The 22,784-nt window shown below is 45.6% G+C and overlaps 1 protein-coding gene across 1 annotated transcript in view; it reads left to right on the forward strand.

Annotated features, from left to right (window-relative positions):
* The window catches only part of LOC124613548 (E3 ubiquitin-protein ligase MYCBP2-like), a 798,425-nt gene extending 776,308 nt beyond the window's left edge, over positions 1-22,117 (forward strand). The window contains exon 36 of the mRNA XM_047142259.1: positions 21,925-22,117. Within this exon, the coding sequence (XP_046998215.1) occupies positions 21,925-22,117 (193 nt within the window). The remainder of the gene's footprint in view (positions 1-21,924) is intronic.
* Positions 22,118-22,784: the final 667 nt, after the last annotated feature.

Here is a 22,784-nt window from a genome sequence, read left to right on the forward strand (position 1 = left end):
ATCAATACAAGAGGACGTGCTACTGGGTATTAGAGGTACCAGTGTGTGCAGCACTCTGGACCACCACCTCTGAAGGTCTCGCTGTATCGTGGTACAACATGCAATGTGTGGTTTTCATGAGCAATAAAAAGGGCGGAAATGATGTTTATGTTGATCTCTATGCCAATTTTCTGTACAGGTTCTGGAATTCTCGGAACCGAGGTCATGAAAAACTTTTTTTGGTGTGTGTATTTCCGTAGGTTGCTCAAGCTGTTGTCAATATCACTCATGTACAACTTATCTTTTAGACATAAATTTTGTTGGTTTTCTGTTACTGTAGTATTTAACACGTATTGCGGCACTCAGTGTTTCACTACGTCAGCGTCAGACTACAAATACAGAGGTCTGGAGTTTGATCCCCAATCACAGAATTTTTCTGTCGTTCATACATAAATTATAGGTCTTCCCACTAATTGACCGATTGAGTCAGTTCAGAAGTCGAAGAAAGGCAAGGGCATATTACTTCCAATATGGTGTGTGTCTGGTAAAGTATGGCGGTGGTGAAACTAACGTAAGGGTTAGGGTAAGTTTTTTTTTCAAAAATGGTTCAAGTGGCTCTAAGCATTATGCGACTTAACATCTGAGGTCATCAGTCCCCTAGACTTAGAACTACTTAAATCTAACAGGACATCATACACAGCCATGTCCGAGGCAGGATTCGAACCTGCGACCGTAGCACCAGCGCGATTCCGGGCTGAAGCGCCTAGAACCGCTCGGCCACAGCTGCCGGCTGTAACGATCACTAGCACTGTAATTACCACCATCTGTACCACAAGTTCTCGTTAGACAAAAAGAAATCAATAGATAAGAGGTTTATAGTGTCCTTTCTCTACATTATCCCAGTAAAGACAGGAAGGAAAGTAAGTGTGTAAACATTATTTTAAAAAATGGTTCAAATGGCTCTGAGCACTATGGGACTTAACATCTGAGGTCATCAGTCCCCTAGTACTTAGAACTACTTAAACCTAACTAACCTAAGGACAACACACACATCCATGCCCGAGACAAGATTCGTCGCTCATGTCGGCACCAATGATGTGTGTCGCTATGGATCGGAGGAAATCCTCTCTGGCTTCCGGCGGCTATCTGATTTGGTGAAGACTGCCAGTCTCGCTAGCGGGATGAAAGCAGAGCTCACCATCTGCAGCATCGTCGACAGGACTGACTGCGGACCTTTAGTACAGAGCCGAGTGGAGGGTCTAAATCAGAGGCTGAGACAGTTCTGCGACCGTGTGGGCTGCAGATTCCTCGACTTGCGCCATAGGGTGGTGGGGTTTCGGGTTCCGCTGGATAGGTCAAGAGTCCACTACACACAGCAGGCGGCTACACAGGTAGCAGGGGTTGTGTGGCGTGGACTGAGCGGTTTTTTAGGTTAGATGGCCTCGGACAAGTACAGAAAGGGCACCAGGCTCAAAGGGTGCGGGGCAAGTCAGGACATGCGGGGACCAAGCAGCAATCGATATTGTAATTGTAAACTGTCGAAGCTGCATTGGTAAAGTACCGGAACTTCAAGCGCTGATAGATAGCACCGAAGCTGAAATCGTTATAGGTACGGAAAGCTGGCTGAAGCCAGAGATAAATTCTGCCGAAATTTTTACAAATGCACAGACGGTGTTTAGAAAGGATAGATTGCATGCAACCGGTGGTGGCATGTTTGTCGCTGTTAGTAGTAGTTTATCCTGTAGTGAAGTAGAAGTGGATAGTTCCTGTGAATTATTATGGGTGAGGTTACACTCAACAACCAAGCTAGGTTAATAATTGGCCCCTTTTACCGACCTCCCGACTCAGCAGCATTAGTGGCAGAACAACTGAGAGAAAATCTGGAATACATTTCACATTAATTTCCCCAGCATGTTATAGTCTTAGGTGGAGATTTCAAATTACCAGATATAGACTGGGACACTGAGATGTTTAGGACGGGTGGTAGGGACAGAGCATCGAGTGACATTATACTGAGTGCACTATCCGAAAATTACCTCGAGGAAGTAAACAGAAAACAGACTCGTGGAGATAACATCTTGGACCTATTGATAACAAACAGACGTGAACTTTTCGACTCTGTAAGCGCAGAACAGGGAATCAGTGATCATAAGGCCGTTGCAGCATCCCTGAACATGGAAGTAAATAGGAATATAAAAAAAGGGAGGAAGGTTTATCTGTTTAGCAAGAGTAATAGAAGGCAGATTTCAGACTACCAGACAGATCAAAACGACACCGACAATGTTGAGTGTTTATGGAAAAAGTTCAAGGCAATCGTAAAATGCGTTTTAGACAGGTACGTGCTGAGTAAAACTGTGAGGGACGGGAAAAACCCACCGTGGTTCAACAACAAAGTTAGGAAACTACTGCGAAAGCAAAGAGAGCTTCACTGCAAGTTTAAACGCAGCCAAAAGCTCTCAGACAAACAGAAGCTAAACGATGTCAAAGTTAGCGTAAGGAGGGCTATGCGTGAAGCGTTCAGTGAATTCGAAAGTAAAATTCTATGTACCGACTTGACAGAAAATCCTAGGAAGTTCTGGTGTTAGATTAAATCAGTAAGTGGCTCGAAAGAGCATATCCAGACACTCTGGGATGATGATGGCTTTGAAACAGAGGATGACAAGCGTAAAGCTGAAATACTAAACACCTTTTTCCAAAGCTGTTTCACAGAGGAAGACCGCACTGCAGTTCCTTCTCTAAATCCTCGCACAAACGAAAAAATGGCTGACGTCGAAATAAGTGTCCAAGGAATATAAAAGCAACTGAAATTACTGAACAGAGGAAAGTCCACTGGACCTGACGGGATACCAGTTCGATTCTACACAGAGTACGCGAAAGAACTTGCCCCCCTTCTAACAGCCGTGTACCGCAAGTCTCTAGAGGAACGGATGGTTCCAAATAATTGGTAAAGAGCACAGGTAGTCCCAGTCTTCAAGAAGGGTCGTCAAGCAGATACGCAAAACTATAGACCTATATCTCTGACATCGATCTGCTGTAGAATTTTAGAACATGTTTTTTGTCCACGTATCATGTCATTTCTGGAAACCCAGAATCTGCTCTGTAGGAATCAACATGGATTCCGGAAACAGCGATCGTGTGAGTCCCAACTCGCTTTATTTGTTCGTGAGACCCAGAAAATATTAGATACAGGTTCCCAGGCAGATGCCATTTTCCTTGACTTCCGAAAGGCGTTCGATACATTTCCGCACTGTCGCCTGATAAACAAAGTAAGAGCCTACGGAATATCAGACCAGCTGTGTGGTTGGATTGAAGAGTTTTTAGCAAACAGAACACAGCATATTGTTCTCAATGGAGAGACGTCTACAGACATTAAAAGTAACCTCTGGCGTGCCACAGGGGAGTGTTATGGGACCACTGCTTTTCACGATATATATAAATGACCTAGCAGATAGTGTCGGAAGTTCCATGCGGCTTTTCGCGGATGATGCTGTAGTATACAGAGAAGTTGCAGCATTAGAAAATTGCAGCGAAATGCAGGAAGATCTGCACCGGATAGGCACTTGGTGCAGGGAGTGGCAACTGACTCTTAACATAGACAAATGTAATGTATTGCGAATACATAGAAAGAAGGATCCTTTATTGTATGATTATATGAGAGCGGAACAAACACTGGTAGCAGTTACTCCTGTAAAATATTTGGGAGTATGCGTGCGGAACGATTTGAAGTGGAATGATCATATAAAATTAATTGTTGGTAAGGCGGGTGAAATGTAGTCCATCAACAAAGGAGGTGGCTTACAAAACACTCGTTCGACCTATACTTGAGTATTGCTCATCAGTGTGGGATCCGTACCAGGTCGGGTTGACAGAGGCGATAGAGAAGATCCAAAGAAGAGTGGCGCGTTTCGTCACAGGATTATTTGGTAAGCGTGATAGCGTTACGGAGACGTTTAGCAAACTCAAGTGGCAGACTGCAAGAGAGGCGCTCTGCATCGCGGTGTAGCTTGCTGTCCAGGTTTCGAGAGGGTGCGTTTCTGGATGAGGTATCGAATATATTGCTTCCCCCTGCCTATACCTCCCGAGGAGATCACGAATGTAAAATGAGAGAGATTCGAGCACGCACGGAGGCTTTCCGGCAGTCGTTCTTCCCGCGAATCATACGCGACTGGAACAGCAAAGGGAGGTAATGACAGTGGCACACATCATTGGGTGGCTTGCGGAGTATAAATGTAGATGTATATGTAGATGTAGATGAACCTGCTACCGTAGCGGTCGCGCGGTTCCAGACTGAAGCGCCTAGAACCGCTGGGCCACAACGGCCGGCCGGTAAACATTATCCACTTTCTAGTGTGTCAATAGTTTTGTATGCCCGAAAGTCAGGGAGCTTTGAACAATGAAGTACTGTCGTTCAAAAGTCTTCCGCGTTAGTCGTATGGTTTTATAAAGCAACTGCGTTACAGTTACATCGCCTTACTAGTTTAGGTGTGCTCACTGTGGGTGCTGGATGCTGTCACGTGAAGCTACTTGTGGACTTTTCGAGGGCACCAAATACTGATGAGCAGATTACGTACAGTTGTGTATGCAGCCGTGTTCGGCTGTGACACTGATGTCGCGCAGAGAGGCCGTAAACCGGCAGGCGTGGCTCGGTGTTCAGTATTCTCTCGTGGCTGACGCTGTGTCCAGCGTCACAGAGCAGCGGGCGACCGACCATAAGTCATGCCGCTGCCGACAGGCTTACAACGTGGCTGGCACTCGGGCCAAGCCAATCTCCCGGACCCATCTGCCCCACCAAAGTGCGTCCTGCGTGTCGCTGCTGGGTTTCCTTTTAGCTTCTCCACTGCTCGTCCTGAATGTGTCACTGCACTGCAGCACGAAAACGTTTTGAGATAAATATTTCTCATTGTTGTTACTATTATTGTTGGTATGACGACGGTTACGTGGATTTCAGACCACAATTACGAAAGTTCAGGATTCTATTCTCGTATGATTCCAGTATAATTTTCCAGCAGTATACGAAAAAAAAAGAAACGTTATTTCGTGTTTCGGTGTCAAATTTTAATTATCTACCGTTGCACAACATTTGGACTGAAGCCAATTTATGTAGCTCTTCAATTTATAATTCCAATTATTGGTAACAACGATCTCATCCTACAAGATCGTTCTCAGTAAAGCTCACGGTGCCTAGAAAGCCTGTGTTCGATATATATGTGATGTTCGACTCCTTGATCATATTTCGTCTTACGCACATCTTTCCTGGCTAAGTGCAGAGATTTTCATACTCTGCCTTCTCTACTGTCTTAATACATACGCTGTCCCTCTTATCTCTTTTCGACCTGAACACTCTTGTCTGAATAACATGGCTAAAACACCCGTAGTAATTACTCATATCGTCATTATAGATACATTTAGTACTACTTATATTGAAGTTTTATTTCTTAGGCAACGATGTCGTGAAAAGGTACTGTACGTGTGGAATCCTGGTCCATGTAAGAGAGGGTCTGATTAGACCCTAATCAGATCAGATTAAATAAATAAAAAAAAAAAAAATAACGCCGCAATAGCGGTCGCAGCCAGAATCCACACACTCTTAAGAAGATCAATTACGGGACATGTTGCTCCGCAGATTACTCGGAAACGCTTATTGGTGACCTGGATTCATCTTATTCACTGCTACACTATAAAAGCGGTATAATTAAGGTTTTGAGCCCCGATACACCGTTGAACTTCTCACTACTTCGAAGTCCATAATTAAAGCCTTGTGGCAATCGAATTACCTTCAGAAAGATTCCGAGATCCGACCACTGGACCGGGAAACGGACACCGCGAACAAGTCAGAAATATAATTTAAAGTCAATATGCAAGAAGTCACGCAAAACACTACACTCATCTATATCTATGTCCGGCTCCGGTAGCTGAGTGGTCAGCGCGACAGACTTTCATTCCTAACGGCCCGGGTTCGATTCCCGGCTGGGTCGGAGATTTTCTCCGCTCAGGGACTGGGTGTTGTGTTGTCCTACTCATCATCATTTAATCCCCATCGACGCGCAAGTCGGCCGAAGTGGCGTCAAATCGAAAGACTTGCATCAGGCGAGCGGTCTGCCCGACGGGAGGCCCTCGTCACACGCCATTATTATTATTATATCTACATCTATACTCCGCAAGTCACCTTACGTCGTATGGCGCAGGATAACTTTTATTACCAACTTTACCTCCGTTATTCTTCTTCCATTTACGGAAGGCACATGGGAAAAATGATTTTCGCCCAAGCTCCGTACGCCATCTAATTTGTCTAAGTTTCTCGTTGTGATAATTTCGCGACATGTGTGGGAAGAAGTAATATGTTGTCTGGCTCCTCTTGCCGCGTAAGCTCCGTTAGTTTCAACTGTACAGCTCTCCGTGGTACAAAACGTCTCACTCGTCTGCCACTGCAGTTTGTTGAGCATCTCCGCAGCTCTCTCCCGCAGACCAAACGCTCCCGTGACGAAACGCGCGCTCTTCCTTAGATCTTCTAACCTCTTCTATTAATCCTACTTGGTAAGTGCCCCAGACTGAAGAACTGCGTTCACGGATCGGTCGAACGAGTGTTTTGAAAGCCACTTCTTTCGCGGATGAATTACATTTTCTTAAGATTCTCTCAAGGAGTCTCAAACTTGTATTTGCTTTCCCTACTGGTTTGTTTTATGTGGTCACTTCGCTTTAGGCCGCTTCGGACGGTTATTCTAAGTATTATACCGTAGTTACTGTTTCCAGTGGTTTTTTTCCTGTAATATAATCACATCAACGCGCGCACCGAGGAGGGGGAGGAAATGGGTGTCACTTAACCTTAGAGCTGCTCTGATTGGACACAGTAGTCCCTGAGTGTTAAGCCATTGAGTTGTTCTCAAAATTTATTTTACTTCAAAGCAAACAGTACACACATTATTACTTGAGTAATACAGTAAAAGACACGCGTAATTAAAAACCTTTCCTGCCTAAAAGTAAAACAAAAAAAAACTATTAATCCCAGAAAACAGTTACAATTAAACCTCATGTGTTAGGAAGTACAAAGAGTTTCAATTAAATCTGTACTTCCATTAAATTTCTTGTTTCAGGAAAATTCAGAACAATTAGTCTTTTCTTAAAAAGGCTTTAAGTCCACTAATTGGAGAGAGCAGTCTCAATTACATCTCCAAATAGGCATTCCAAATCATTTTCGTTAAATTTTTTATTTATCCTAAACGTCCATAGCTGACCAACAGTAAAATGAACAAGGTAAATTTTAAGTACTCATTAACAGGCAAAGGTAGGCGCGGCCTACTCAAAACCAGTTGAGCAAATTTAGTTTGTTGCAGAATACCAAAATTTCACTCAATCTAATGAGAGCTAAGGCCGGAACCGTTAATAACGCCGATTTCTTCAGAAAATGACCGTGATCCAAAATGTTAAAGAGGCCAATAATTTTAACAGAATGCAAGGCGTAATTTTACTGACGGAATAGCACTGACTAAATGGCGATATCAGTCTATGACTATGCAAATCTTCATTAAGCAAGAATAGCCGTGACTGGCCAGTAAAACAGTTGATTTAAATATTTAATAGGAAATATAACAGTACTAAGCAAGAGGATGTTACTGACCAATAGCTAAGCAAATCAAACAAAGCGTAACGTGCTGAAAGAACACCCTTGAGTAACTGGCAGTTAGTATATGAATATTTAAATTTTCATTAAGCATGGACAGCCGTAACTGACCAGTAGAAGAAGAAGATTAAATATTAAGAACTAAATATAAGATAGTATTAATCAAGCCGCCGTTACTGGCCAACAGCTGAGCAAATTAAACTTCTTACGTAAAACGGCTCTGACCAGCCGAAGCCCGACACATAACAATTTGAGGGAATTAAAACCGGTGTATCATTTAAACAGTAACGGGTGGGACAAAATAAAGGCTATATCAGTCATTTACTTCCAGAGCATACGGTCGTGATAACACATGGAAGGACAGTGACTATTACATACCAGTAAATATCATTATTGTTCAAATGGTTCAAATGGCTCTGAGCACTATGGGACTCAACATCTGGGGTCATCAGTCCCCTAGAACTTAGAACTACTTAAACCTAACTAACCGAAGGACATCACACACATCCATGCCCGAGGCAGGATTCGAACCTGCGACCGTAGCGGTCGCGCGGTTCCAGACTAAAGCGCCTAGAACCGCTCGGCCACACTGGCCGGCCCATTTTTATATATATCATTACATACCATTAAATATAAACCTTTTACACTCTCTTCAACAAGAAAGTCCGTAATTAGTCAATGGAGTCCATAAAAAAGTAAAAGTCTACATTTCTTCAAGAACATGGCCGTAAATAACCAAGGAAAAACAGACAATAATACGGAACAACCTCACGTAAAAGCATATGAGCTTTTCATCCAATTACCCAGCGGTACGCATACATGGCACGCAAACTTTTAGTCAGCTAGCACGGCCACACCTGCCAGATGTTCAGTACACTGTACAAGGTAGTTTCAGGAGATGGCCAAATCACACAGAATACTATAACAGACGTGGAAATGCAATTAAGTGCCGCGCGGAGTGGCCGCGCGGTTTGAGGCGGTATGGCACAGATTGCGCTGCCAGTCCCGCCGGAGGTTCGAGTCCTCGCTCAGGCATGGGTGTGCGTGTTGTTCTTAGCGTAAGTAAGTTTAAGTAGTGGTAAGTCTAGAGACCGATGACCTCAGCAGTTTGGTTCCTTAGGAATCCACACACATTTGAACATTTTTGCAATTAGGTACAGCATAAATTACGTCGCGCGAGTCCCACAAGACGACCCCAACGAATGGCACTCTGTACACAACTGCATTTTACACAGAAACTCACAGTCAAATCAGTGTCATTCAAAATGACATCAAACTCTTAGAGTGGGAAAACAGAGCACACACTCGCTCTCATAGCCCATAGCAGACCTTTAAGTCTTAAACACAGAGCAAGGTTACGGTGAGCTGAGCGAATATCAATGAGCTCTTGTATGAGGTTCGCGAATCCTCATCGTAGTTCCTCGGACAGGGTGTAATCGACGCCAGATCGCAGCTCCTATCACAAGTCGGCACCAAACCTGACGCTAGATTATTTGGAAAAGTTTTACTTTGAAATTCACTGAATTCTTCGCGTATCGCTCTCCTAACGATCATTTTGCGTTCATTCAGCCTCTGTTTGTCTACCGGGGTTTGACTTCCGGGGTTTGACTTCGCTTGAATCGGGGATGTGGCTCTCTTTGCTTTTTCAGCCCCTTCCTAACACGGCTACTGAACCACGGTTGGTCTTTTTCATTCCTCACAACCTTGATCGGAACGTACTTTATAAGGCACACTAATCAGCCAGAACATTATGATCACCGTCCTTCTATTGATATAAACTCGTCTAGGTCATAGCAGCGGGGAATGAGTGCTAGTCAGACAACTGCACAGTGCATGATTATCAGTGAGCGTGCTGACAGTGTGTGGCGTTGAAGGGGTAAGGCATGCGATCTATCTGTGCTTGACCGAGGGCAGATTCTGAAGGCCCGATGGCTCGGCACGAGCATTTCGGAAACTGCGCGACTTGTCTGGTGTTTGAGGAGAGCTATGGTCAGTGTCTTCAACACGTGGTGAAACAAGGTGAAATCACGTCCAGACGTCGTGGGGATCGGCGGCCATCCCCCATTGCAGATGTTGGACGTCTAGGCTGGGCGGACTGGTAAAACAGGACAGGCCGGCCGCTGTGACCGAGCGGCTCTAGGCGCTTCAGTCCGAAACCGCGTTGCTGGTACGGTCGCAGGTTCGAATCCCGCCTCGGGCATGGATGTGTGTGATGTTCTTAGGCTAGTTACGTTTAAGTAGTTCTAAGTCTAGGGGACTGATGACCTCAGATGTTAAGTCCCATAGTGCTTATAGCCATTTGAACCATTTTTTGAAAACATAACAGGCGGTGAAGTGCGGCGGAACTAACATCAGACTTTAATTCTGGGCAGAGTACAAGTGTGCCTCAACACAGACTGCACGATACACTCATAACGATGGGCGTCCGCAGCCGACGAGCCATGCATGTGCCAAAGTTAACACCACGACGTCGGCAACTACCACTGAAATGGGCACGTGATCATCGGCGCTGGACGTTGGGGCAATGGCAGGGTGTCGTATGGTCTGATGAATCCCGATACCTTTCTCATCATGCCGATGGGAGGGCGCGAATTCGTCGTCTTCCAGTGGAACAGCTCATTGAGACCTGTACTGTGGGACGGAAGACTGGTTGGCAGTGGCTCCATTATCATCTGGGGAACATTCACGTGGGCATCCATGGTTCCAGTGGCGCTCGTGCGCACCATATGATGGACAAGGAGTGTGGTACACTGATTGCAGACCAAGTACGCTCCTTCGTGACGATCAGGCTTTCCGACGGCAGTGGCATTTTGCTACAAGCTAATGCGTCATGTCACAAGGCCAGGAATGTGATGGAGCGGTTCGAGGAACACAGTGACGAGTTTCAGTTGACGTGCTGTCCCCCCAACACGCCAGATCAGAACTCGCTCGAACACATTTGGGATGTGATTGAATATGACGTCAGAGCTCATACTCCCCTCCCCGGAATTTACGGGAATTAGGAGACTTGTGTGTGCAGTTGTGGTGCCAACTGCCTCCAGCGACCTACCAAGGTCTCATTGTTTCCATGTCACGACGCGTCGTCGCTGTTATCCGTTCCAAAGGTGAACATACTGGTTAGTGGGTAGGTGGTCATAATATGGCTGATCAGTGTACAGGTAATTATGTGAGGCGGTCGGGCCAATCAGTCACTGTGGGTCACACCAACGTCAAACTAACGGATATTAGTCGTTCCCACTGCTCTGTGGCGTCGCTCTTTACATCATTTCAAGCGTTGCCTATCATTACTACAGAAATATGTGGCGTGTGAGAAGCTCCTCTACCATTGTACCCCGTTCTTTTTAACTCCTTACCTACAGTCATTGTGCTAGCTGGACTGTTAGCCGCACCTTGAAACTCATGAGGGTCTACATCAGCTGATTTCATGCGATTTTTTACATTCTCTGCAGTGCTCGACAGTATCTGTCAGTCAGTACGTGAGATCTGCCTGGTCTTGGTTTAGTTGTGGTTGTTCCTTCGCATTTCCAATTCCCAGTCACATCACCAACATTCGACTTCGCCACCTTTAGAAGGGATAATATGTCTGTTATGGATTCGTTAGTCAGATGACATCCAATGACTGGTCAACGTGAGAAGTCACTAAGCTCTGCCCACCGACCCGTTTCGCTGTTACAGCTTCTCTACTGACACAATCCCCCCCGCCTCCTTTCATAATGACGAGTCCTCCTCTCGAGACATCTAATGGGAAATTCTGCATTTCGTAGGAATGTCCGAATACTATTGATCAGGAAACTTGCTCCTCGTATTCTGCACGTGTCCCTGAAGTGTTCTGCCGCTGCAGCTACTGACCGAGGTGGTCTATAAAAGCATCCCGTTACCATGTTTGGCCCACCTTTGCTGCTTACCTTTGCACAGACTATTTGACATTCATAATCTATAATAACCCCACTAGAATTCTGTAGAGTTCTTCACTGCAACAAATATGTCGGCAACAGTGGCTCCTAGCTTTCTTTGCCGTATATATTCCAATGTGAATTTTGTACTTCGCTTCTGTTTATTAACGCTTTCAGCCAACTCCCTGCTCCTAATTCTATGTGGATATATTTATGTTTGATAAAAGTGAATAATTCTGGGACCTTGCCGTGGATTCAGTTGCAATTTACTAATGACACATAACATTTTACTTTTACAATCTGCAAGTCCGAAAGTTCTCCTCTGGGTCTAATGTAGCTGATCAGTATTGGCAGGCATTTCACCTCTGCTTCTTGGGAGGATTAATCTAACGTAAAGAAAAAGAGACCCATGTGCACGCCACATGTACTCTTCTAACCAAGTAGCCGCTTACTTTGTGTAGAAAGCTGCTGACCTATTAAGGGAGTCTCTACAATTTTCCACCCGATAGTGGAAGTCGGAGAAATTCGCATCCGTGACGATAACAGCCTCTGAGTTAGACCTTCAACTCGACTTCAAACGAGAGGACCGCCATCGGCCCTCAAATTTCCGGAGAAATAAATGGATTTTGTTATCTTCACTTGAACCTCGCCGAGTCTGCTCCATTCATTGAACACCACCTCCAGTTACCATGCTAGGAAGAATCGCTCGCTCTGAACCCTCTTCGTGTACCTACACCACAACTTATTTAGTGCGATTAGGGACAGACCAACGCATCGTCTCCAGGCTGGAGAAAGCCTTCGTTCCCTAAACGCGGGAAACCGGCTCCAACGTACACGATAGCCACAGGACTGGCACACATGTGCACAGGACTGGCACATATGTTACAGGTTGTCAAATACTAAACCTGCTATTGTTTTACTCTGAATCTGAGGGTTTGTTGCAGCAATCAACTGCAAGCACACATGGTTCAGCATTCAAATGTCCGTACAAACACATCGAACTTACTGAGTCTACTAAAATGCCCGTCCAGATGTACTCTTTTGATCAGCTGAAACAGACATAGCTGCTTTGTTGAGGGAGGTGGGGGGGGGGGGGGGGAAGAGAGAGAGAGAGAGAGAGAAAAGTTTGATAATTCGGCATGTCCGATGAGTGCAATGTCATTGGGCCTTCTACTTGTCGTCGGCGTTAGAATTATGGGAAGAATGGAATGACATGTGATTTTAGTACCTTTCATGGCGGCTGAATCTTATTTTCTGGAAGCTTGGGACACTCTATTTCCGAGGTTGTGTAGGAATTACTGAGCTTGTCACGCGCTATCCTGTTAAAGATATACCGTCAGTACAATGCTGCTCCTTATAAGGACAAAAAGATTTTCTTGGCAAAGTTTGAGTTCCGTTAGTGTCTCATCGCTTTGTGTAAGAATTAAATAATTTTGTTGACAAAACTTGTGTGTAGGTCAACAGTGAAAGATCTCACGTAGAACAAATGTAAGTAATAAAAGTTTCCTAATTGAAACCCAACTGCTTGTTTCTAATACACGAAATTCATTGTTATGTACTGTATAATTGACGATTTATACCCGCCACGTCGTTAGAATCGAAATCACTCAGAGGATTTACAGAAAAAACTGTGTATTGATACTTAAGAACATTTTGCCTACTCTAGTATCCATTGAACACATGACACAGGTTCAGGCACAAGAAATTTCATCCAAACTGTGGCTTTCACTCGCACCGTACCCAATATATTTCGAATCATTCACGAAATTAAAATGCTGATCAGATTATTCAACAGCGCGGAAGCCAATTCCCACAAGTCTCTGAAACGATATATTTTAACTAGATTCATTCATATTACTTTCCCTCCCTCTCGCTAATACAAATACATACCAATTTAGACATGGAGGGAGCTGTAGATTAGTTGGCTGCTTTTATTTAATCTCTTTCGCTCTTGTAATACCAATGATTTAAATTTAACGATATAATTGTATTTTAGCATTCGTTTTGGCAATGGTGGCGCTCATAATTTAATTACGCCTGTACACAGTGCCAATGGAAAACATGTATTCCACTGTCTGCTTCTTCCCCTTAACGTGACATTTAAATGTGAATTTGGCGGCATACTTCTCGGCTGACATAGCCGGCCGCTGTGGCCAAGCGGTTCTAGGTGCTTCAGTCCGGATCCGCGCTGCTGCTGCGGTCGCAGGTTCGAATCCTGCCTCGGGAATGGATGTGTGTGATGTCCTTAGGTTAGCTAGGTTTAAGTAGTTCTAAGTCTAGGGGACTGATGACCTCAGATGTTAGGTCCCATAGTGCTTAGAGTCGTTTGAACCATTTTTCGGCTGATATAAGCTCCCTAATCGATTGCATAAAAGAAAGAATACACCAACGAAACTAAAGATAATGAATATCACGTAACTAAACGGAATCTTGTTATTTCAAAGCCGGGGGAAGTGTGTCATTACAATTCGCACTGCGAAACACATCCCAAAAAAAAAAAAAATGGTTCAAATGCCTCTGAGCACTATGCGACTTAACTCCTGAGGTCATCAGTCGCCTACAACTTAGAACTAATTAAACCTAACTAACCTAAGGACATCACACACATCCATACCCGAGGCAGGATTCGAACCTGCGACCGTAGCGGTCGCTCGGTTCCAGACTGTAGCGCCTAGAACCGCACGGCCACTCCGGCCGGCAAATACATCCCATCTTCGTCTGGCTATGTCATACGTCTTTTCTGTGTTTTCCCTAAACAGATTCAGGCCGATGCAGGGATGGGTCGTTTCTTTCTCCACCCTTGGTTAACTTAACGAATGCTTTGCCTGCGGAGTCGTCGATATCGATGGGATGATGATCTCTAGCTTCCAACGACTTTTGCCGAAGCGATCTGCCCAGGAAATGCTGCGTCACCTTCGGTACCGCCGGTGTTTCCCGTACTGTGGCGCGGCTATTGACATGATCCGTAGCGAGGGACGGGCGTTTCGAGTTTTCCGCGTGCTTTGGTGCCGCGGCAGACTGAAGGCCATCGCCAGGGGTTGATGGGGCGAGGCGTCCTCGACTCGGAGGCTTAAGGGACGGCTCGTTTTGCCGCGGGGGGCCCTTCAGCGCAGCAGCCAACAGGCATCCCGTCGGCGCTTGCGACATGCTGCATAGGCTTGTCTGCGACTCCTGCAGGATGGCGCAAGCCGGAATCCCGATTAAAAGATTTTCCACAAAACTTCGGGTTCCTCGCTCGCTGAGTTACTAATGTCACTAAAATAATGTGGCAGCTTTCTCTGTTTGTCCACTTTTTGCTTGAATGAATAAGCGTAAATCTGAGGTGGACAATGTTAGTGCAGTTTTCTTCTATTAAGGACCTATCCGAAGCATTCAGCCGTGAATACAGTTTTGTGTTTCGTCAAAGGAAGCCACCTTTTCACTGTTTAAATTTAGAGGTACTGCTTTTTCTTTCGTTACGGGCTCTGTAGGACAACGGGTAGCGCTTTCATGGATTTCTTGAACAATATCAATTTGCCACCCTGGCTGTAATTGTTAGGCTTAAACCACTCTTTGCTCTTACATTGTTCACTACTACGTAATTCCATTCCTAAGTGTCTGCAGTACGTATAAGATATAACGTAATTAAAATACAAAGTCCCAGCAGGAAACAGTTTTAGGACCGCTCTTGACCTCTGTACACATAAACGATCTGATAGATAGGATGAACAGCAATCTGCAACTGTTCCTAACGACGCTGTAGTGTACGGATAAGTTTTCGTCGTTGGGTCACTATAGGAGGATGCTCGATGAAGAGATTTTCTATTTGGTGTTGTGAATGACAGCGTCATCAAAATGTGGAAAAATTTAACTTAATTAAAATGAGCAAGAGAAACAATCTTGTAATGTTCGGATACAATATTAGCGGTGTGCTGCTTGACATAGGCGATTGAATGTCTAGGCGTAGCGTTGCAGTGCGACATAAAACAAAATGAGCTCATAAGGTCGGTTGTAGGGAAGGCGAATGATCGACTTAGTTTTCTTGGTAGAATTCTAGGAAAGTTTGGTTCAATTATAAAGTAGACTGGGTATGGAACACGTGTGTGGCTCATTCTCGACTACTGCCCAGGAGTTTGAGATCACCACTGGATCGGATTAAAGGAAGACGTCGAAGCAATTGAGAGGCGCACTGCTAGATTTGTTACCGGTCGATTCGATCAACACGCGAGTGTTACGGAAACGCTCCGTGACCTCAAATGTGAATCACTAGAGGGGAAGGAGGCGTTCTTCGGCGTAACACTATTGAGAAAGTTTAGAGGATAGGCATTTGAAGCTGGCTGTAGTACGATTCTGCTGCCACCAATGTGCATCCCGCATAAGGACCGTGAAGACAAGAGAAATTGCGGCTCTTACAGAAGCGTATAGACAATCGTTTTTCCTTCGCGCCATTTGTGAGTAGAACAAGAAAGGGAATAACTAGTCGTTGTACAAGGTACACTCCGCACTGTATCGTTTGATGGCTCGCGGTGTATGTATGTAGACGTAGGTATTCTAGTATGGAAATATCGGCTTCACAATGTCTGCACGAACGCCCTCCGTCGATTGTGTTAGCAGTGTTCCACGGCAGCGCAGTTAGGGCTATATTCCCGTGGTTCTCATGCCCTAAGTCTGTGAAGAGAGCTAGCGACTACAGACGTGCAATGTCCTCAACTTGCAGGTACTTGTTCAGAAGGTCAGCCGTATGCCATCGGACATTATCCCCTCAGATGGACCCCAGGTCCATATGCTAATCGGAGAAGGCGTAGGGCTATCACTGTAAGCCGCAGCTGCACAGTCACCTACGAAACACTGGTGATTGTGTAATTGCTCGTCATATGATAGTAGCCGCTGTTTCAACTCCTTTATGCAGCGTGTACCACATAAAGCTGGAGCTGAAAATATTTCATGCGCCTTCAGATAGGCAGCCCAACTTATATAATATGCACCTACAATCGAGAAGGTCTAAGAAGACCCTTCACAGCTCGCAACGCTCAGTTACGAAGCCTGCAGGCGGTAACAGTAGCCGTCCCTAGAACTCTGACAACACTGAGGGGTTGCCATAGAAACGTGAACCTGCCGCGCCCAGCCCACTGCAGTAGTCAGGGATCGACTTAACGCTGACTCAGCTGTAGGGGAGAAATAAGCTAGGTTGCCTATCTGAAGGTGCATCAAACACTTCCCGCGCAAGTTTCATGTAGCACACACTATATTATATTGTCAGAGCTGTGTCTTGGCCCCAGGGCGGTGTCGAATCAGGGCAACGTGACCCAGCTTTTCTCACCTTTGCCTTAGATCGGCAAAACCACATTTGTCGATCCACGCTATGCCTTCTTATAGGAGGAATGAATGTGGTGGGTCATCGAGCATGCAGTGCAGCCTTCCGAAGTGGACGATCCAAAACCTGACGCAGATGTGTGAAACAAACACTACGGCACAGTCTTCAATAGGGGTCGGACGTCAGAGGCGCTTAAGGCAAAAAGGGTTGTAGCATGTATTCGACCCTATTGTTGACTCCTTCCTCCGCCCTGCAATGTTCTCCACATCCATGAACTGAGGCTTCAATGGCATTTAACTGCCGTCCCTGACGGTGGTTACTCTTAAATGTGCCAATGATCCGGGCACGCACAATATCATCATAATACGTTCACCTTGACATCCTGCTTCGCTGCGACTCGGAACAGTGTGCCAAACGTGAAGTCAGAACCACCGCATCGAAGACTTCCAGCCACAGAGACCTATGCAGATGCAATAACGGTCTCGTGCTGGCATGGAGTTGTATTACATGTTTTTGCATTATCCCACCACAGTTGAGTTTGCACACTGTCCTCATGGCACAATGTTTTCCTCGCGGATCTCGATAATCTCTCAAATTTTGAATGTTTTAACCACATAGGAATACACACACCCACTCTGTTCGCTCTATTTCACACCGTCGTTCCGTTAAGGATGAAATACACGTCCCACTACTTGCCAGTATTTATCAAGAATGTCGACACCAGACATGCTCGAAAGAACTCGGCGAGAATGGAGCTACCTATTGATCTGTGTCATATTACACTTACAGTTCTCATATAGTTCGTCTAGTATTGTTTTGAAATCCTCTAAACTCCATGTGCGAGACGAAAATAAAATCATATACGATCTGTGTGAGCAAAGTAATGAGGCAGAGAACATTGCAAGCGATCTGGTAACGCTGTGTTGTTCCACTTGTAATAGACCGGTGTGTCCATCCCTTCCAGATGCTCAGTCCGAGTTTTAGCTCCGTACTGCCATGACGTGATTTCTGAGAGCGCCATCAGTGAAGTTGTGTTTTTTTTGTGTATTGCAAAAATGGAATAGACGAATTTAGAAAACATTATATCATCAAGTTTTGTATTAAACTTGGGGAATCCGTCACTGTGACCTTTGAAAATCTGAAACAGGCCTATGAGGAACATTCTTTATGAAGAGCACAAGCTTTTCGCTGGCACAATTCACTTTTGGAAGGCCGAGAACGCCTTGAAAATGAACCTCGCTCGGGAATACCTTCAGCTGCAAAAACCGGCGAAAACGTCGAACATATGCGTGCTCTTATGGGATTGTTCTCTCCAGGACAAACTGTCAACCAAGTGTTTTACAAAGATGCCCTTGAAAGGCTGAGGAAACGGGTGAATCGAATGAGACCGGACATTGCTGACATCGTGACGACGGTCATGTCAGATGGTCATTTCCATCAAGGAATTTTTGACCTCAGAAGGCATTCTTGCTGTTTTAATTTCACCATATCTGAGTCCATGCTAGTTTTTTCTTTTCACTAAACTGAAAAATATCTTAAAAGGACGTCATTTTGGGCTCTGGAGAACATTCAAAAGAATCTGACTGATATGTTACAGGCCTTACCAAGTGAAGCCTTTCAGCGCTGCTGCCAAGACTGGGAACAACTCCGCCGGGCCGGCCGGAGTGACCGAGCGGTTCTAGGCGCTACAGTCTGGAACCAAGCGACCGCTACGATTGCGGGTTCGAATCCTGCCTCGGACATGGATGCGTGTGATGTCCTTAGGTTAGTTAGGTTTAAGTAGTTCTACTTTCTAGGGGACTGATGACCTCAGAAGTTAAGTCCCATAGTGCTCAGAGCCATTTGAACCATTTTGAACTCCGCCGTAGTAGGCTCTGTAGCGGCCGAAGGGAACTGCTTCGAAGGGGGAAATGATGTTGTTTGAAAAAAATAAAAACTTTGATAAATAAAAAAAATCAGTCTCAGTCTCACATACCTCGTAAGTACGGTCAACGTTGTTGAAAATATAGTCTTATCAAATCCTCAAATAATTTGCAAGCGCTGCGCATAAGCTCCCAGAATATTGCGCGCTCTTCCCGAGACAGCCTTCATGTGTTTATGGCCGTGGTTCGCTGGACAAACAGCGTGCTGCAGAAATATGTGCCGCCCGCCACGGAGCGGCTGTCTCGGCCGACGGCATCTGCCGCGGCAGGCGGCACGTGCGATGCCAGCAGCTGGCGTCAGCACAGGAGCACAGCCTGACTGTAAAATTTACGCCCCCACCTTACGTCACTGTGTTATATTCGTACGCTCGTGTTATACTGTGTCCGTCGCTACTCAGACACTTCCTCGTCTCACCGCTTCCCTGAACAGGTCTACCGTCCTGGAGGTCCCTCGGTTTTGGTGTAGGAGTGGGAATGGGATATTACCAGTAACCTAGAAGACTAGGAGAACAAAATACTAGAGACGTTCAGTAAGTAATGCAACACTTGTTTTCGAAATCAGGCTGGTTTTATTCAGGATACCAATGCACCATACTATTCGCTACTCTTTGGGCTACAATCTTCTGTTGTTCAACTTACGTTACTCTTCGTTCAAGGCAACGGCTTTACACCGCTTACTGGGAGGGCCCGTATGCCCGCGTGGTACCACTCTACTGGTCGACATCGAAGCCAACGTGTTGCTGCATCAATAACCCCATCATCCACGTATTGCTTCCCGCGGAGTGCAACATTCATTGGGCCAAACAGATGGGAATCGGAAGGTTGCTCTCTGTGGTCTTCTGTTAGGCGACGAGGAATCCAGTGATCAGACACCTTCGAGTACCCCAACTGGTGAACGAGTGTGTCAGCACTACCAACAGAGATGTCCAGTTGAGCAGCGAGGTGTTTAATTGTGATCCGCTGATCAACTCGATTGAGAGTTTCCGCACATTCAAACATTGCAGGAGTCACAGCTGTGTGGGGCCGACCGGCAGGCCGGATATCGGAGAGCGTTGCGCCACCTTGTTGCGATGATGACAGACGCCTCGCCCAACGACTCGCCATGCTTTTGTTCACTGCCAGGTATCCGTAGACATTCTGCGAGCGCCTGTGAATTTCTGCGATGCTGCGCACAAAGAAACTCAGTGAAAGCTATCTGCTTGCAACCCAGCCCCGTTACAGATGCCATTTTGAAGGCTACGTATAGCGCCGCCACCTATCGGAAATTCATGAAACTACAGAGGCTGAAGCGCCACAACGAATTCTGCAGTTTTTCAACCTCGAATATCCGAGATAAAAAGAGTGGCATTATTTATTGAATGCCCCTCGTACGAATTTTCTGAGTATCAGACTAGATCTGTGACTGTATTCAAGACGTCCTGATCCACGTAAGTCAACAAGTCGCCCTTAGCAGGGTGAAATCGAAAGGTGTAAAAGTAATTTTGGAAGCAGCCAAGATAGTATTAGAGGTCTGTTACTGTTCTCGATATTATTACATAAACGATCTAGCGTACATTGTCAGAGGTTCCGCGGGGCTGTTCAAGAACGGTTGTGTTGTCTGTGGGAAGGTGACAACGGCAGAAGACTGTAGCGAAATGCTGGAAGATCTACCGGGGATCCACGCTTGGTGCTGGGACTGCTGGTTAATACTAAAAGTAAATACACCTAAAATATTCCGCATAAATATGCGAAGACGTCCAGAACTTTTCAATCATACTATTGGCGATAAACTACTAGAAACTAACAACCATAAAATACACAGGAGAATCGTTCGGAATGACAAAAAGTGGGATGACCACATAAAAATAGTTGCTAAAAATGTAGGTTTCAGGCCTAAAATTATTAGAAGAACCTTCAGAAAATATAATTCATGCACAAAAGAAATAGCTTTCAAAATACTCGGTCGAGACTTTCTTAAATAATGCTTGTCATTCTGGGACCTAATCACGTTTGATTAATGGTAGAGATGAAGAAGATTCAACCAATAGTGGCTCGTTACATCACGCGTTTAGTAACCGGGAGAGCGTTACGGAGATGGTCAACAAACTGAACACTTTCGTCTGGGCCGTGACTAAGTGGACGATGTTGTTTGCTGTTCATGTGTGCAGTATAAATCTTCGATGCAGTGCCTCTCGAAACACTAAACCCTTCGACGCGCTGGCCGGGGTGGTCGAGCGGTTCTTGGCGCTACAGTCTGGAACCGCGCTACCGCTACGGTCGCAGGTTCGAATCCTGCCTCGGGCATGGATGTGTGTGATGTCGTTAGGTTAGTTAGGTTTAAATTGTTCTAAGTTCTAGGGGACTGATGACCTCAGAAGTTAAGTCCCATAGTGCTCAGAGCCATTTGAACCCTTCGACGCCCTTGGTTACTGCAGCACCCACCGTCCGAACACTAACAATTTGCCCACGTTCCAATGCTCTCCAATGGTCTTAGCTACGACATAATGCGGCCAAAACTGTACAGAACACTCTTCTGACCACGACTGACTCTTACAACATAATGAGGACATTGCACAGGTGCCGTCCGTGGTGAAATACAGCAGCGCAACTTATTGTCTAGGCTATCATGTGCATTTATGTTCAATCAATGAGAAATTATAGCTGCGGGGTTTATCTACTGTGTTTCTTCGTCGGACGTTTTCAGTCGTTCTACTACGCGCATCTTTCGGAAATGAAAAGGCTAAGGGGAAAATAGTAATGATGACAGCAGGACCCTTCGCCATCCACCATAAGGTGGCTTGTGATGTGTGTGTGTGTGTGTGTGTGTGTGTGTGTGTGTGTGTGTGTGAAATCTTATGGGACTTAACTGCTAAAGTCACCAGTCCCTAAGCTTACACACTACTTAACCTTAATTATCCTAATGACAAACACACACACACACCCATGCCCGAGGGAGGACTCGAACCTCCGCTAGGACGAGCCGCACAGTCCATGACTGCAGCGCCTTAGGCTTATGATGTAAATATGTAGATTTAGTTGTAGAAGTGCACACGCATACAGACCACACGAAGGGAGATTGCTGACAAACATACCAATACCACCATTTTAGAGGCACTGATAGCAGCACGTGTGGATTTCACAGATTACAGAATTCTCCAGTTCAGAGATCGTTTACAGTTATGCACATAACTTGTTTCATTGAGCTGGTTTCGGTGACCGGTGGTTTTCTCGGTGTTGCAGAGTTCACGAATGTAATGTGCTGCAGCGGTCCACGGCACAGTGCGAGCTGTTTGTTTTGACTGCAGGCCGGCCTCCTAGCGGAGTGTTTTCCTGGGCCGCAGACGAGCAGCGCCCACGGGCAGTGACGTGGTGCTCAGTCGCCGCTGATTCACTGCCACCCGCCGCTTCCGCGCCTCCGCACTGCCGTCTGTGAGGCCAGCCTGTCCCGTCTGCTTCCCGCACATAAATAACTCTCATGCAGTTCGATGTTCGGTAGCGAGTACTACAATCCGCCCATGCGAAGCATGTACTTGCGAAGGACTACTGTGTATTTTTGGAACTTCTCAACCTGCAGTCTGTTTGCAACATGTTTATTCCTTATTCTGTTGTATTACTAGGGTAATCCCAAAAGTAAGGTCTCCTATTTTTTATAAGTACCTGGACCTGTTTATTTCTACAATAGTTTACATCAGTTTACAGCTTGAACATTTAGCTATTTTTCGACATAATCACCATTTCTGTCGATGCATTTTTGTAGACGCCGTGGCAGTTTTTGTATGCCCATATCATACCAGCTCGCCGCCATGCTGTTCAGAAAGTTATGAACCTCTTCTTTCACCTCGTCGTCGGAGCTGAATCGCTTTCCGGCCAAATGTTCTTTTAACTTAGGGAACAGGTGATAGTCACTGGATGCCAAGTCAGGACTACAGTGTGGGTGGGTGATTATGTTCCACTGAAACTGTTGCAGGAGAGCAACGGTTTCCCGAGCGATATGTGGGCGAGCGTTGTAATGGAGAATGTGTACGTCCTTGCTCAACATTCCTCTTCTCCGGTTCTGAACTGCCCGTCTGAGTTTTTTCAGTGTTTCACAGTACCTGTCA

The sequence above is a fragment of the Schistocerca americana genome, chromosome 4 (assembly GCF_021461395.2).
Source record: "Schistocerca americana isolate TAMUIC-IGC-003095 chromosome 4, iqSchAmer2.1, whole genome shotgun sequence".
Classification (NCBI taxonomy): Eukaryota; Metazoa; Arthropoda; class Insecta; order Orthoptera; family Acrididae; genus Schistocerca; species Schistocerca americana.